This window comes from Pseudophryne corroboree, chromosome 3 (assembly GCF_028390025.1).
Source record: "Pseudophryne corroboree isolate aPseCor3 chromosome 3, aPseCor3.hap2, whole genome shotgun sequence".
NCBI classification, from domain to species: Eukaryota; Metazoa; Chordata; class Amphibia; order Anura; family Myobatrachidae; genus Pseudophryne; species Pseudophryne corroboree.
Genome location: NC_086446.1, coordinates 374,785,426 through 374,799,294, shown reverse-complemented (window position 1 = coordinate 374,799,294; position 13,869 = coordinate 374,785,426). Strand labels below are relative to the sequence as shown.

At 46.7% G+C, this 13,869-nt stretch overlaps 1 protein-coding gene across 2 annotated transcripts in view; it reads left to right on the top strand.

The window, feature by feature from the left end:
• Positions 1-13,467, top strand: part of LOC135055639 (nucleolar transcription factor 1-A-like) — a 154,498-nt gene extending 141,031 nt beyond the window's left edge. For both annotated transcript variants that reach the window (XM_063959936.1, XM_063959935.1), the window contains 3 exons: positions 664-819; positions 936-1,000; positions 13,098-13,467. In XM_063959936.1, coding sequence (XP_063816006.1) covers positions 664-819; positions 936-1,000; positions 13,098-13,269 — 393 coding nt within the window. In that variant the 3' untranslated portion in view covers positions 13,270-13,467. The remainder of the gene's footprint in view (positions 1-663; positions 820-935; positions 1,001-13,097) is intronic.
• Positions 13,468-13,869: the final 402 nt, after the last annotated feature.

Here is a 13,869-nt window from a genome sequence, read left to right as displayed (position 1 = left end):
GGTGAGTGCTCATACCACCAGGTCGGTAGGAGCTTCTTGTGTGGCTGCCAGAGGAGCCTCAATGGGTTAACTTTGTAGAGCTGCAATGTGGTCTTCCGCTCACACGTTTACTGTGGGACGTCCCCAGCTGTTTAGGATTCCAGTGTCCCCTAGTGGATGATAGAGAAAAGAGGATTTTGGTACTTAACGATAAATCTATTTCTCTGAATCTACTCTGGGACACTGGACGCCCACCTTGGTGCTGCCTGCCTGTGTGTTGTTAATTTGCCTAATCTGGTTTTCTTAAGTTTAGTTTGATTAGTTTTCAAAATGAACACCACGTGTATGGTTCCTTCCTGAATGTTTGTTTGTTTCATGTTCCCTCTTCACGCCATACAATTTTCCAAACTGAAGGGAGGAGGGCTTGAAAGGGGAGGAGCCAGCTGTGCACTGCAATTGATTTACATATATTGTGCACCTCCAGTCTCGATTCTTCATACCCCCAGCTATTTAGGATTCCAGTGTCCCCGAGTGGTTTCAGAGAAATGGATTTATCGGTAAGTACCAAATTCCTCTTTTTACACCATATGAGAAACGTCTGAAGTGTGACCTTTATGTACATCTAATTTAAAGTCCTTGAAATGAATAGTTTGTTGATACCTATTTTCTATCACAACTTTCCAGAAAGGTCCACCAGTTTCCAAGAAGCCCTTGTCACCTTATCTACGCTTTTTCGTAGAGCACAAAGCGCAGTATGAGAAGAAACATCCAGAAATGAGCCACATTGATCTATCCAGGACTTTGTCCCAAAAGTATAAAGAGCTATCTGAGGAAGAAAAGGTACAATATGTAAGATTTGTAGAGAAGAGGCAGATGGCTTTGGTGAATAGGGAAAGAGAACACTGTAACCTTTTGCTGAAGTGTAGATGACCCAAGATGTCCTGTTTCCTTTCCAGATGAAATACATAGAAGATTTCCAAAGAGAGATGCAGGAGTATGAGTGTAATGTGGGGAAAATCAGGTGACTTGTGTGTATGCGTGTCTTGGATGTGAAGACCAGAAGACTCACTTTTGTGGTGTTTTTTTTTTTTTCTGACGGTCATTTCTCTAACGTCCTAGAGGATGCTGGGGACTCCGTAAGGACCACGGGATAGACTGACTCCGCAGGAGACATGGGCACTTTAAGAAAGAATTTAGTTCCTGGTGTGCACTGGCTCCTCCCTCTATGCCCCTCCTCCAGAACTCAGTTTGATACTGTGCCCAGACGAGCTGGGTGCTTTTCAGTGAGCTCTCCTGAGTTTACTGATAGAAAGTATTTTGTTAGGTTTTTTATTTTCAGGGAGCTCTGCTGGCAACAGACTCCCTGCATCGAGGGACTGAGGGGAGAGAAGCAGCCCTACTCTCTGAAGCTAGGTCCTGCTTCTTAGGCTACTGGACACCATTAGGGATTGGTACGCAGGATCTCACCCTCGCCGTCCGTCTCAGAGCCGCGCCGCCGTCCCCCTCGCAGAGCCAGAAGATAGAAGCCGGGTGAGTATGAGAAGAAAAGACTTCACAGGCGGCAGAAGACTTCATGATCTACACTGAGGTAACGCACTGCAGCTGTGCGCCATTGCTCCCACACACCTCACATACTCCGGTCACTGTAAGGATGCAGGGCGCAGGGGGGGGGGCGCCCTGGGCAGCAATATAAACCTCTTATTTAGCAAAAGGAGCATATATACAGCTGGACACTGTATATATGCATGAGCCCCCGCCAATTTTACACTTTTAGCGGGACAGAAGCCCACCGTTGAGGGGGCGGGGCTTCTCCCTCAGCACTCACCAGCACCATGTTTTTCCTCCACAGCACCAGTGAGAGGAAGCTCCCCGGACTCTCCCCTGCTTATACCACGGTAGAAGAGAGGGTTTTAAAGAAGAGGGGGGGCACATAATTCGGCGCAGATAATAACAGCGCTACTGGGTAAACATTAAATTGCTGTGTTTTTTCCTGGGTCATATAGCGCTGGGTTGTGTGCTGGCATACTCTCTCTGTCTCTCCAAAGGGCCTTGTGGGGGAATGAGATGAGCATTCCCTGAGTGTGTGGTGTGTCGGTACGTGTGTGTCGACATGTCTGAGGTAAAAGGCTCTCCTAAGGAGGAGATGGAGCAAATGTGTGTGTGTGTGTGAGTGGTGTCTCCGTCGACAACGCCGACACCTGATTGGATATGTGAAATTAAGTGCTAAGGTAAATTTATTGCACAAAAGAGTGAGAACAGACAGTGAATCTACACATGTCTGTCCCTATGTCGCAGAGACCTTCAGAGTCTTACAACGCTCACTATCCAAACTAATAGACACTGATATTGACACGGAGTCTGACTCCAGTGTCGACTACGATAATGCAAAGTTACAGCCAAAACTGGCAGAAAAGTATTCAATATATGATTATTGTAATAAAAGATGTTTTGCATATCACTGATGACTCATCTGTCCCTGACACAAGGGTACACATGTTAAAGGGGAAGAAAGCTGAGGTAAATTTCCCTCCTCTCATGAAGAAAAAGAGCGGGAATCTCCAGAAAAGAGACTGCAGATTCCCACAAAGAATTCTCAGGGAGTATCCTTTCTCTACTAGGGCCAGGATACGATGGGAATCTTCAACCTAGGGTGGACAAAGCTTTGTCACGTTTACCCAAAAGGTAGCGCTGACTTAACAGCTATCCTCAGGGATCCTGCAGATAGCATGCAGTAAAAGTACTTTGAAGTCCATTTACACACATTCTGGTACACTACTCAGACCGGCGATTGTGTCGGCATGGGTTTATAGCGCTGTAGCAGCGTGGACAGATACTTTATCAGCGGAGATTGAAACCTAGATAAGGATACCATGTTATTGACCCTAGTATATGTGTGTATGTATGTGTGTATGTATGTATGTATATATATATATATATATATATATATATGTGTGTATGTATATATATATATATATATATATATATATATGTATATATATATATTTCTCTGACGTCCTAGTGGATGCTGGGTACTCCGTAAGAACCATGGGGTATAGACGGGCTCCGCAGGAGACTGGGCACTCTTAAAAGAAAGATTAGGTACTATATCTGGTGTGCACTGGCTCCTCCCTCTATGCCCCTCCTCCAGACCTCAGTTAGTATCTGTGCCCGGCCAGAGCTGGATGCACCCTAGGGGCTCTCCTGAGCTTCCTAGAAAAGAAAGTATTTGTTAGGTTTTTTGTTTTCAGTGAGATCTGCTGGCAACAAACTCACTGCTATGTGGGACTGAGGGGAGAGAAGCGAACCTACCTGCTTGCAGCTAGCTTGGGCTTCTAAGGCTACTGGACACCATTAGCTCCAGAGGTATCGAACACAGGCCCAGTCCTTGGTCGTCCGGTCCTGGAGCCGCGCCGCCGTCCCCCTTGCAGAGCCAGAAGAACGAAGACAAGTTGAAAATCGGCGGCTGAAGACTCCGGTCTTCATTAAGGTAGCGCACAGCACTGCAGCTGTGCGCCATTGCTCCCTTAGCACACCACACACTCCGGTCACTGATGGGTGCAGGGCGCTGGGGGGGGGGGGGGGCGCGCCCTGGGCAGCAATTAGATTACCTTACTTGGCGAAAAGCACATAATACAGTCTGATAAACTGTATATGTGCATTAACCCCCGCCATTAAAGTACATAAAAGGACAGAAGCCCGCCGCTGAGGGGGCCGGGCCTTCTTCCTCAGCACACCGGCGCCATTTTCTCTTCACAGCTCAGCTGGAAGGAAGCTCCCCAGGCTCTCCCCTGCAGTATCCTGGTACACAAAGGGTAAAAAAGAGAGGGGGGCACATAAATTTAGGCGCAAAACTGTGTATATAAGCTGCTATAGGGGAAAAATCACTCAGTATAGTGTACATCCCTGTATTATATAGCGCTGTGGTGTGTGCTGGCATACTCTCTCTCTGTCTCTCCAAAGGGCCTGGTGGGGGAACTGTCTTCAAATAGAGCATCCCCTGTGTGTGTGGTGTGTCGGTACGTGTGTGTCGACATGTCTGAGGTAAAAGGCTCCTCTAAGGAGGTGATAGAGCGAATAAGTGTGTGGGAGGGTGTCTACGTTAACAACGCCGACACCTGTTTGGATATGTGTAAGTGCTGAGGTAAAATTATTGCACAAAAGGTTAGGGAACAGAAAGGAAATCTACCCTGGTCTGTCCCTATGTCACAGAGTCCTTCAGAGTCTCTCTATGTCCACTATCCAAAATAACAAAGTATCGACACGGAGTTTAACTCCACTGTCGACTACGATAATGCAAAGTTACAGCCAAGAGGGCTAAAAGATATTCAATATATGATTATTGGAATAAAAGATGATTTGCATATCACTGATAACTCCTCTGTCCCTGACACGAGAGTACACATGTTAAGGGGAAGAATGCTGAGGTAAATTTCCCTCCTCTCATGAGGAAAAAGAGCGGGAATCTCCAGACAAGAGACGGCAGCTTCCCACAAGAGAATTCTCAGGCTGTATCCTTTCCCCCGCTAGGGCCAGGATGTGTTGAGAATCTTCCCCTTGGGTGTCCTGTTTGCACTAGCTATTCTCAGTGATCCTGCAGATAGCGTGCACATTCTAGTATACTACCCAGACCGGCGATTGTGTCGGCATGGGTTTATAGCGTTGTGGCAGCGTGGACAGGTACCTTATCAGCAGAGATTGAGACCCTAGTATGCATATAAATATTTTAATATGCTGTCTTAAGTGATAGATATATAATTATAAAGCATGCCCAAAGGGACATGAGTATACTGGGTCCTAGAGACAAAAGCTATGTCGATTTCTGCTTGACGTGTCCTGTAGAATATACATTGGACAGATGATGCCGATTTAAGAGGCATATGGAAGGCTGAGGATTGTGTGGAGAAAGGTTCTCTGGCCTGGTCTCCACAGTTATAGCTGGTAATTCTGATATTTTGCCTTATATTCCTGCACAGCCTAGGAAAGCACGACATTATTAAATGCAGCTTTTCGAATAAAGAAACAAAGTCTGAGGTGCGTCCTTTCTTGTCAGAGCCGGGGGCAGAGGAAAGAAGCTGTACAACACAGCTAGTCCCCAGGAACAGAAGTCCTCCCCGGCCTCTACAAAAATCCACCGCATGTCGCTGGGGCTCCACAGGCGGAGCTAGGCCCGGTGGGGACACGCCTTCGTAAGTTCAGCCACAAGTGGGTTCACTCCCTGTTAGATCCCTGGGCAATATAAATTGTATCGCAGGGATACAGGCAGGACTGTGAGAAGATGCCCCCTCACCGAGGACCCGGCGGGCTTCCCCCCAAGAGAGGGAGCCAGTGTTAACTGCAATTCGAAAATTGTATCTTCAACAGGTGGTGGTCAAGGGTCCCCTCCTTCAACAAGAGGGTGTTATTATTCGACCATGTTATAATCCCGAAACCAGACGGTTCCGTTAGACCCATATTGAATTAAAATCCCTGAACATATACCTGAAAAGGTTCAGGTTCAAGATGGAATCGCTAAGAGCGGTCATTGCATGCCTGAAATGAATCGGGACATAAGGGATGCATACCTTCGTGTCCCCATTTATCCACCTCATCAGGCGTACCTCAGAATTGCGGTACGGGATTGTCATTACCAATTTCAAGGTAATGGCGGATATGATGGTGCTCCTGCGGAAGCAAGGTGTCACTATTATCACATACTTGGATGATCTCCTCACAAAAGCGAGATCAAGAGAGCAGTTGCTGGACAGCGTATCACCTTCTCTGGAAGTGAAACGGCAACACGACTGGATTCTATATATTCCAAAGTCGCAGTTGGTTCCTACAGCTCATCTGCCTCGCCTAGGCATGATCCTAGACACAGACCAGAAGAGGGTTTATCTCCCGATAGAGAGAGCTCAGGAGCTCATGACACTGGTCAGGAATCCATTGAAAACCAAAACAGGTGTCAGTGCATCACTGCACTCGAGTCTTGGAAAGGATGATGGCATCATACGAGGCCATCCCCTTCGGCTGGTTCCATGCAAGGACAATGGAACTTACTGGACAAGTGGTCCGGATCACATCTTCAGATGCATCGGTCAATCACCCTATCCCCCAGGGCCAGGGTGTCTCTCCTGTGGTGGCTGCGGAGTGCTCACCTTCTCGAGGGCCGCAGATTCGGCATTCAGGACTGGGTCCTGGTGACCACGGATGCAAGCCTCCGAGGGTGGGGGGCAGTTACACAGGGAAGAAAATTCCAATGTTTGTGGTCAAGCCAACAGACTTGCCTTCACATCAATATCCTGGAACTAAGGGCCATATACAACGCCCTAAGTCAAGCGGAGTTCCTGCTTCGCGACCAACCGGTTCTGATCCAGTCAGACCGCAGGGGCTCATGTAAACCGCCAGGGCGGCACAAGGAGCAGGGTGGCGAGGGTAGAAGCCACCAGAATTCTAAGCTGGGCGGAGAATCAAGTAAGCGCACTGTCAGCAGTGTTCATTCCGGGAGTGGACACTACCTCCACCCGGGAAAGTGGTGACTTCATCAGGAAGTCTTCACGCAGTTTTGCAAATTGATGGAAACTGCCTCAGGTGGACTACATGGCGTCCCACCTCAATAAAAAGATAGATAAAAAAGGTTTTACGCTGGGTCAAGGGACTCTCAGGCGATAGCTGTGGTCGCACTAGTAACACCGTGGGTGTTCCAGTCGGTCTATATATTCCCTCCTCTTCCTCTCAGACCCAAGGGCTGAGAATTGTAATAAACGGAGGAGTGTGAACAATATTCTTTGCTCCGGATTGGCCAAGAAGGACTGCAAGAAATGCTCTGAGGACCCATGACCTCTGCCTCTCAGTCAGGACATGTTGCAACAGGGACCCTGTCTGATCCAAGACATACCGCGGCTGCGTTGGACGGCATGGCGGTTGAACGCCGGATCCCAGCGGAAAAGGGCATTCCGGATGCAGTTATTCCTACGCTGATAAAGGCTAGGAAAGACGTGACAGGAAGACTTTTTCACTGTATATGGCGAAAATAGGTTGCTTGGTGTGTGGCCGGGAAGGCCCTACAGAGGAATTCCAGGGGGGTCGATTCCTGCACTTCCTACAGTCAGGAGTGACTATGGGCCTAAAATTAGGATCCATAAAGGCCAAGATTTCGGCCCTATCCCTTTTTCTCTCAAAAAGAACTGGCTTCACTGCCTGAAGTTCGGACGTTGTTACAGGGGTGCTGCATATTCAGCCCCTTTTGTGCCTCCAGTGGCACCTTGGGATCTTAACGTGTGTTGGATTCCTAAAATCCCACTGGTTTGAGCCACTTAAGACCGTGGAGCTAAAATATCTCACGTGGAAAGTGGTCATGCTTTTGGCCTTAGCTTGGACTAGGCGTGTGTCAGAATTGGCGGCTTTGTCAGGTAAAAGCCCATATCTGATCTTCCATATGGAAAGGGCAGAATGGAGGACTCGTCCCCAATTTCTCCCTAAGGTGGTATCATCGTTTCATTTGAACCAACCTATTGTGGTGCCTGCGGCTACTAGGGACTTGGAGGATTCCAAGTTGCTGGACGTAGTCCGGGCCCTGAAACTTTGTTTCCAGGACGGCTAGAGTCAGAAAAACTGACTCGCTATTTATCCTGCATGCACCCAACAAGCTGGGTGCTCCTGCTTCAAAGCAGACTATTGCTCGCTGGATCTGTAGCACCATTCAGCTTGCACATTCTGCGGCTGGACTGCCGCATCCTAAATCAGTGAAAGCCCATTCCACGAGGAAGGTGGGCTCTTCTTGGGCGGCTGCCCGAGGGATCTCGGCTTTACAACTTTGCCGAGCTGCTACTTGGTCGGGTACAAACACTTTTTTGCAAAATTCTACAAGTTTGATACCCTGGCTGAGGAGGACCTTGAGTTTGCTCATTCGGTGCTGCAGAGTCATCCGCACTCTCCCGCCCGTTTGGGAGCTTTGGTATAATCCCCATGGTACTTACGGAGTACCCAGCATCCACTAGGACGTCAGAGAAAATAAGAATTTACTCACCGGTAATTCTATTTCTCGTAGTCCGTAGTGGATGCTGGGAGCCCGTCCCAAGTGCGGACTCTCTGCAATACATGTATATAGTTATTGCTTAACTAAAGGGTTATTGTATGAGCCATCTGTTGAGAGAGGCTCAGTTATTGTTCATACTGTTGACTGGGTATAGTTATCACGAGTTGTACAGTGTGATTGGTGTGGCTGGTATGAGTCTTACCCTGGATTCCAAATCCTTTCCTAGTAATGTCAGCTCTTCCGGGCACAGTTTCCCTAACTGAGGTCTGGAGGAGGGGCATAGAGGGAGGAGCCAGTGCACACCAGATATAGTACCTAATCTTTCTTTTAAGAGTGCCCATTCTTATTTTATATCTATCTATCTATCTATCTATCTATATATCTCTATCTATATATCTCTATCTATCTATATATATATATATGTATGTATATATATATATATATATATATATATATATATATATATATATTCTATCCTTCCAGAATGACTCGGCACTCCTGCGGTCCCCTCCGCAATTGTAAATCTGCTCCCGGTGCCCTCCTCGTAGAGGCAATCCTCTAAGATATATGGCATGTAATGAGGCGGCACTCCGGAGACTTTTTTGTGATTTTATTGTAGGGTCTACCTTTCGGGGACGCAGCCCCTTCGTCAGGATACATGTGAACAATAAACATATAGTGCTTAAATACCTTTGTGAATTCTGTATCACCCGCCGCCTCCAACCGCGTCGCCCGGTTTCCGGTCGCGTCCTCCCGGTCCCGCCGGAAGTGACGTCACGCCGGCCCGTCCAGCGTACGCGTTGTGGTTGAGGAAGAGAAACCATGGAGACATGTAAACAATATGTCTGCCTCCATAGATCACTATACTGAAATACAATTATTAAAATACAAATCTAAGGCAGCAAATACAGTGCACAAAAACATTAAGACGATCTGATATACTCAAAAGCATACATTAATATCAATCAGAATTGATCAGAGCGAAAATTGTGAAAACAGAAAAGCTAAAACAATGCTACCGTTTGTGTGATTAGACCAATCTGGCCTGTGCTGTAAATAAAATTGAATTCCTTTGGCTGACAATTACTACCATCAATGTTAGGGTGTCCTACTTAATACCAAAGGTTTAATTAACTATTATCATACAATATATCTACTATACCCCACAAATTAATGATCAGCACACCCTCTTAATGGCTTGCTTTAATTTTCATAAAAAGCACCTTAGGTTAAGAGCCGCCTCATTACATGCTATGTATGTATGTATGTATGTGTGTATATATATATATATATATATATATATATATATATATATATATATATATATATATATATATATATATATATGTATAAAACATGCCCAAAGAGACATTAGTCTACTGTGTTCTAGGGTCAACGCTATGTCGATTTCTGCTAGACGTGTCCTGTGGAACATGCAATGGACAGGTGATGCCGACTAAAAGAGGCATATGGAAGGTTTACCTTACAAGGCTGAGGAATTGTGTGGAGAAGGGCTCTCGGACCTGGTCTCCACAGCTATAGCTGGTAATTCTGATCTTTTGCCTTTATATTCCCTCACAGCCTAAGAAAGCACGACATTATCAAATGCAGTCCTTTCGGTCGCAGAATAACAAAGTACGAGGAGCGTCCTTTCTTACCAGAGGTAAGGGCACAGGGCACAGCTAGTTCCCAGGAACAGAAGTCCTCCCCGGCCTCTACTACATTCACCGCATGACGCTGGAGCTCCGCTAAGGGAGTCCGTCCCAGTGGGAGCACGTTTTCGGCTCTTCAGCCACATCTGAGTTCACTCACAGGTGGATCCCGGGGCAATAAAAATTGTTTCTCAGGGTTACAAGCTGGAATTCGAAAGGTGCCTCCTCGCCGGTTTTTCCTTATCGGACCTACCGGCTTCTCCCCCAGAAAAGGAGATAATATTAAATACAATTCGCACATTGTATCTCCAACAGGTGGTGCTCAAGGTTCCCCTCCTGCAACAAGGAAGGCGATATGACTCACCTTTGGCTGTAGTCCCGAAACTGTACGGTTCGGTCAGACCTATTTTTAAAAAATCTCTGAACCTATACGGGAAAAGGTTCAAATTTAAAGTGGAATCGCCCAGAGCGATCATCGCCAGCCTGGAAGGGGGGGATTTGATGGTGTATTTAGACATAAAGGCTGCATACCTTCATGTTCCCATTTATCTACCCCATCAGGCATACCTGACACTTGCAGTACAGGATTGTCATTACCAATTTCAGGGTAATTTGCGGAAATAATGGTGCTCCTACGCAAGCAAGGAGTCAGTTACCCCATACTTGGACGATCTCCTAATAAGGGCGAGATCAAAAGAGCAGTTGTTCAACAGCGTATCACTTTCGCTGAAGGTGTCACAGCAACACGGCAGAATTCTCATTTTCCCGAGGTCACAGTTGGTTCCTATAACTCGTCTGCCCTTCTTGGGTTTGATTCTGGATTCAGACCAGAAATGGGTTTACCTTCAGATAGAGAAGGCCCAGGAACTCATGACTCTAGTCAGAGACCTATTGAAACCAAGACAGGTGTCAGTGCATCACTGCCCTCGAGTCCTGGGAAAAACATTCCCTTAGGTTTCCATGCGAGGACTTCAAATGGGACCTACTGGACAAGTGGTCCGGGTCACATCTACAGATTCATCAGTTGATCACCCTATCCCCCAGGGCCAGGGTATCTCTCCTGTGGTGGCTGCAGAGTGCTCACCTTATAGAGGGCCGCAGATTCGGCATTCAGGACTGGATCCTGGTGACCACGGACGCGAGCCTCCGAGGCTGGGGAGCAGTCACACGGTAGAAATTTCCAAGGTCTTTTGGTCAAGTCAAGAGACTTGTCTTCACATCCACATATTGGAACTAAGGGCCATATACAACGCCCTACGTCAAGCGGAGACCTTTCTTCGCGACCAGCCGGTTCTGATCCAGTCAGACAACGTCACTGCAGTAGCTCATGTAAACCGCCAAGGCGGCACAAGGAGCAGAGTGGCGATGGCGAAGCCACCAGAATTCTTCGCTGTGCGGAGAATCATGTAAGAGCACTGTCAACAGTGTTCATTCCGGAAGTGAACAACTGGGAAGCAGACTTCCTCACCAGACATACGTCCTGGAGAGTGGAGACTTCATCAGGAAGTCTTTGCACAGATTGCAGTTCGGTGGGGACTGCCACAGATAGACATGATGGCGTCCCGCCTCAACAAAAAGCTGCAGAGTTATTGCGCCTGATCAAGAGACCCTCAGGCAGTAGCGGTAGACGCCCTAGTGACACAGTGGGTGTTCCAGTCAGTCTATGTATTTCCTCCTCCTTCCTCTCATACCCAAGGGTTGAGAATAATAAGAAAAAGGAGGAGTGAGAACAATACTCATTGTTCCAGATTGGCCACGAAGGATCTGGTATCCGGATCTGTGGGAAATGCTTACAGAAGATCCGTGGCCTCTTCCTCTAAGGCAGGACCTGTTGCAACAGGGCCCATGTCTGTTCCAAGACTTACCGCGGCTGCGTTTGATGGCATGGCGGTTGAACACCGGATCCTAGCGGAAAAAGGCATTCCGGATGAGGTCATTCCTGCGCTGATAAAGGCTAGGAAGGACGTGACATCTAAACATTATCACCGTATATGGCGAAAATATGTTTCTTGGTGTGAGGCCAGGAATGCTCCTACGGAAGAATTCCATCTGGGCCGTTTCCTTCACTTCCTACAAACTGAAGTGTATTTGGGCCTAAAACTTAGGCTCCATTAAGGTTCAGATCTCGGCCCTATCCATTTTCTTTCAAAAAGAATTGGTTTCTCTCCCAGAAGTTCAGACTTTTGTGAAGGGAGTGCTGCATTTTCAGCCTCCTTTTGTACCTCTGGTGGAGCCCTGGGACCTTAACGTGGTGTTTCCTTAAGTCACACTGGTTTGAACCACCTAAAACGGTAGAGTTAAAATATCTCACTTGGAAGGTGGTCATGTTATTAGCCTTGGCTTCGGCTAGGCAAGTGTCGGAATTGCGGCTTTGTTTCATAAAAGCCCCTATCTGGTTTTCCATGTCGATAGAGCGGAGTTGCGGACACGTCCTCAATTCCTGCCTAAGGTGGTATCATCCTTTCATATGAACCAGCCTATTGTGGTGCCTGTGGCTACGCGTGACTTGGAGGACTCCCAAGTCCCTGGATGTGGTCAGGGCTTTGAAAATTTACGTAGCCAGAACGGTTAGAGTCAGAAAAACAGAATCACTGTTTGTCCTGTATGCTGCCAACAAGCTTGGCGCTCCTGCTTCAAATCAGACTATTGCTCGCTGGATTTGTAACACCATTCAGCAGGATCATTCTACGGCTGGATTGCCGTTGCTTAAATCTGTTAGGGCCCATTCCACCAGGAAGGTGGGCTCTTCTTGGGCGGCTGCCCGAGGGATCTCGGCATTACAGTTGTGCCGAGCTGCTACTTGGTCAGGTTCAAACACTTTTGCTAAGTTCTACAAGTTTGGTACCCTGGCTGAGGAGGACCTCTTGTTTGCTCAATCGGGGCTGCAGAGTCATCCGCACTCTCCCGCCCGTTTGGGAGCTTTGGTATAATCCCCATGGTCCTTACGGAGTCCCCAGCATCCTCTAGGACGTTAGAGAAAATAAGATTTTACTTACCGGTAAATCTACTTCTCGTAGTCCGTAGAGGATGCTGAGCGCCCGTCCCAAGTGCGGACTTCTTCTGCAATACTTGTATATAGTTATTGCTTCAATAAGGGTTACGTTATAGTTGCATCGGTCTTGAACTGATATGTTGTTTTCATACTGTTAACTGGGTAGTTATCACAAGTTATACGGTGTGATTGGTGTGGCTGGTATGAATCTTGCCCTTGGATTAACAAAATCCTTTCCTCGTACTGTCCATCTCCTCTGGGCACAGTTTCTCTAACGGAGGTCTGGAGGAGGGGCATAGAGGGAGGAGCCAGTGCACACCAGGAACTAAATTCTTTCTTAAAGTGCCCATGTCTCCTGCGGAGCCCGTCTATCCCGTGGTCCTTACGGAGTCCTCAGCATCCTCTACGGACTACGAGAAATAGATTTACCGGTAAGTAAAATCTTATTTTATGTTTACAGAGAAGAACCTGTCGCAGAAGAACTTGTCGCAGAAGAATCTGGCAAAGAAGATGATGCTGCAACTGTAAAAAGGAAGAGGCACCGCTTTAGGAAAAGAAAAAATTATACGCCAGCAACGACCGTTAAGGGTTACATCTATAACAAAATTACACTCTGTGAAGAATCTCCATAAATCCTTTTTCGCTGAAAAAGTCCTAAAAATGTGTATTTTAATTACATTTTTGTCTCATTTTGAGGATAATTGTTTATAGCCACATCTAAGTGTTTTGATCCCTGTAAACTGATCTATTATTTTTTTTATATTGAGAGATTCAGTGTAAAAGTACAAACGGCATTTGGTTAGTGCAATAAAAACTAACCAAAATGGAAACTACTGGTTGGTCTTGTGAACAAAGAATTGAAGCATTAACATACAGTAGTTAGGGAATTAAGCCATTGGGGTATATTTACTAAGCTCCCGATTTTGACCGAGATGCCGTTTTTTCTTCAAAGTGTCATCTCGGTTAATCTCGGTCATTTACTAAACACTAATCACGGCAGTGATGAGGGCATTCGTAATTTTTTGCTAGTTCAGGTAAAAAATTACGAATGAATACACCATCGGTCAAATTACGCCTGTTTAGATATGAATCTCGGTCATTTACTAAGAAGTGCAAAGCAAAAAAACACAAAACACTGCCGTGAAAAATTACAACTCGTAAAAAAGTCCTAAAAAAAAACAGACCTGCTTTTTTTTTCCGTGATTTGAGATGCATGCAGGGATCCATGAGAT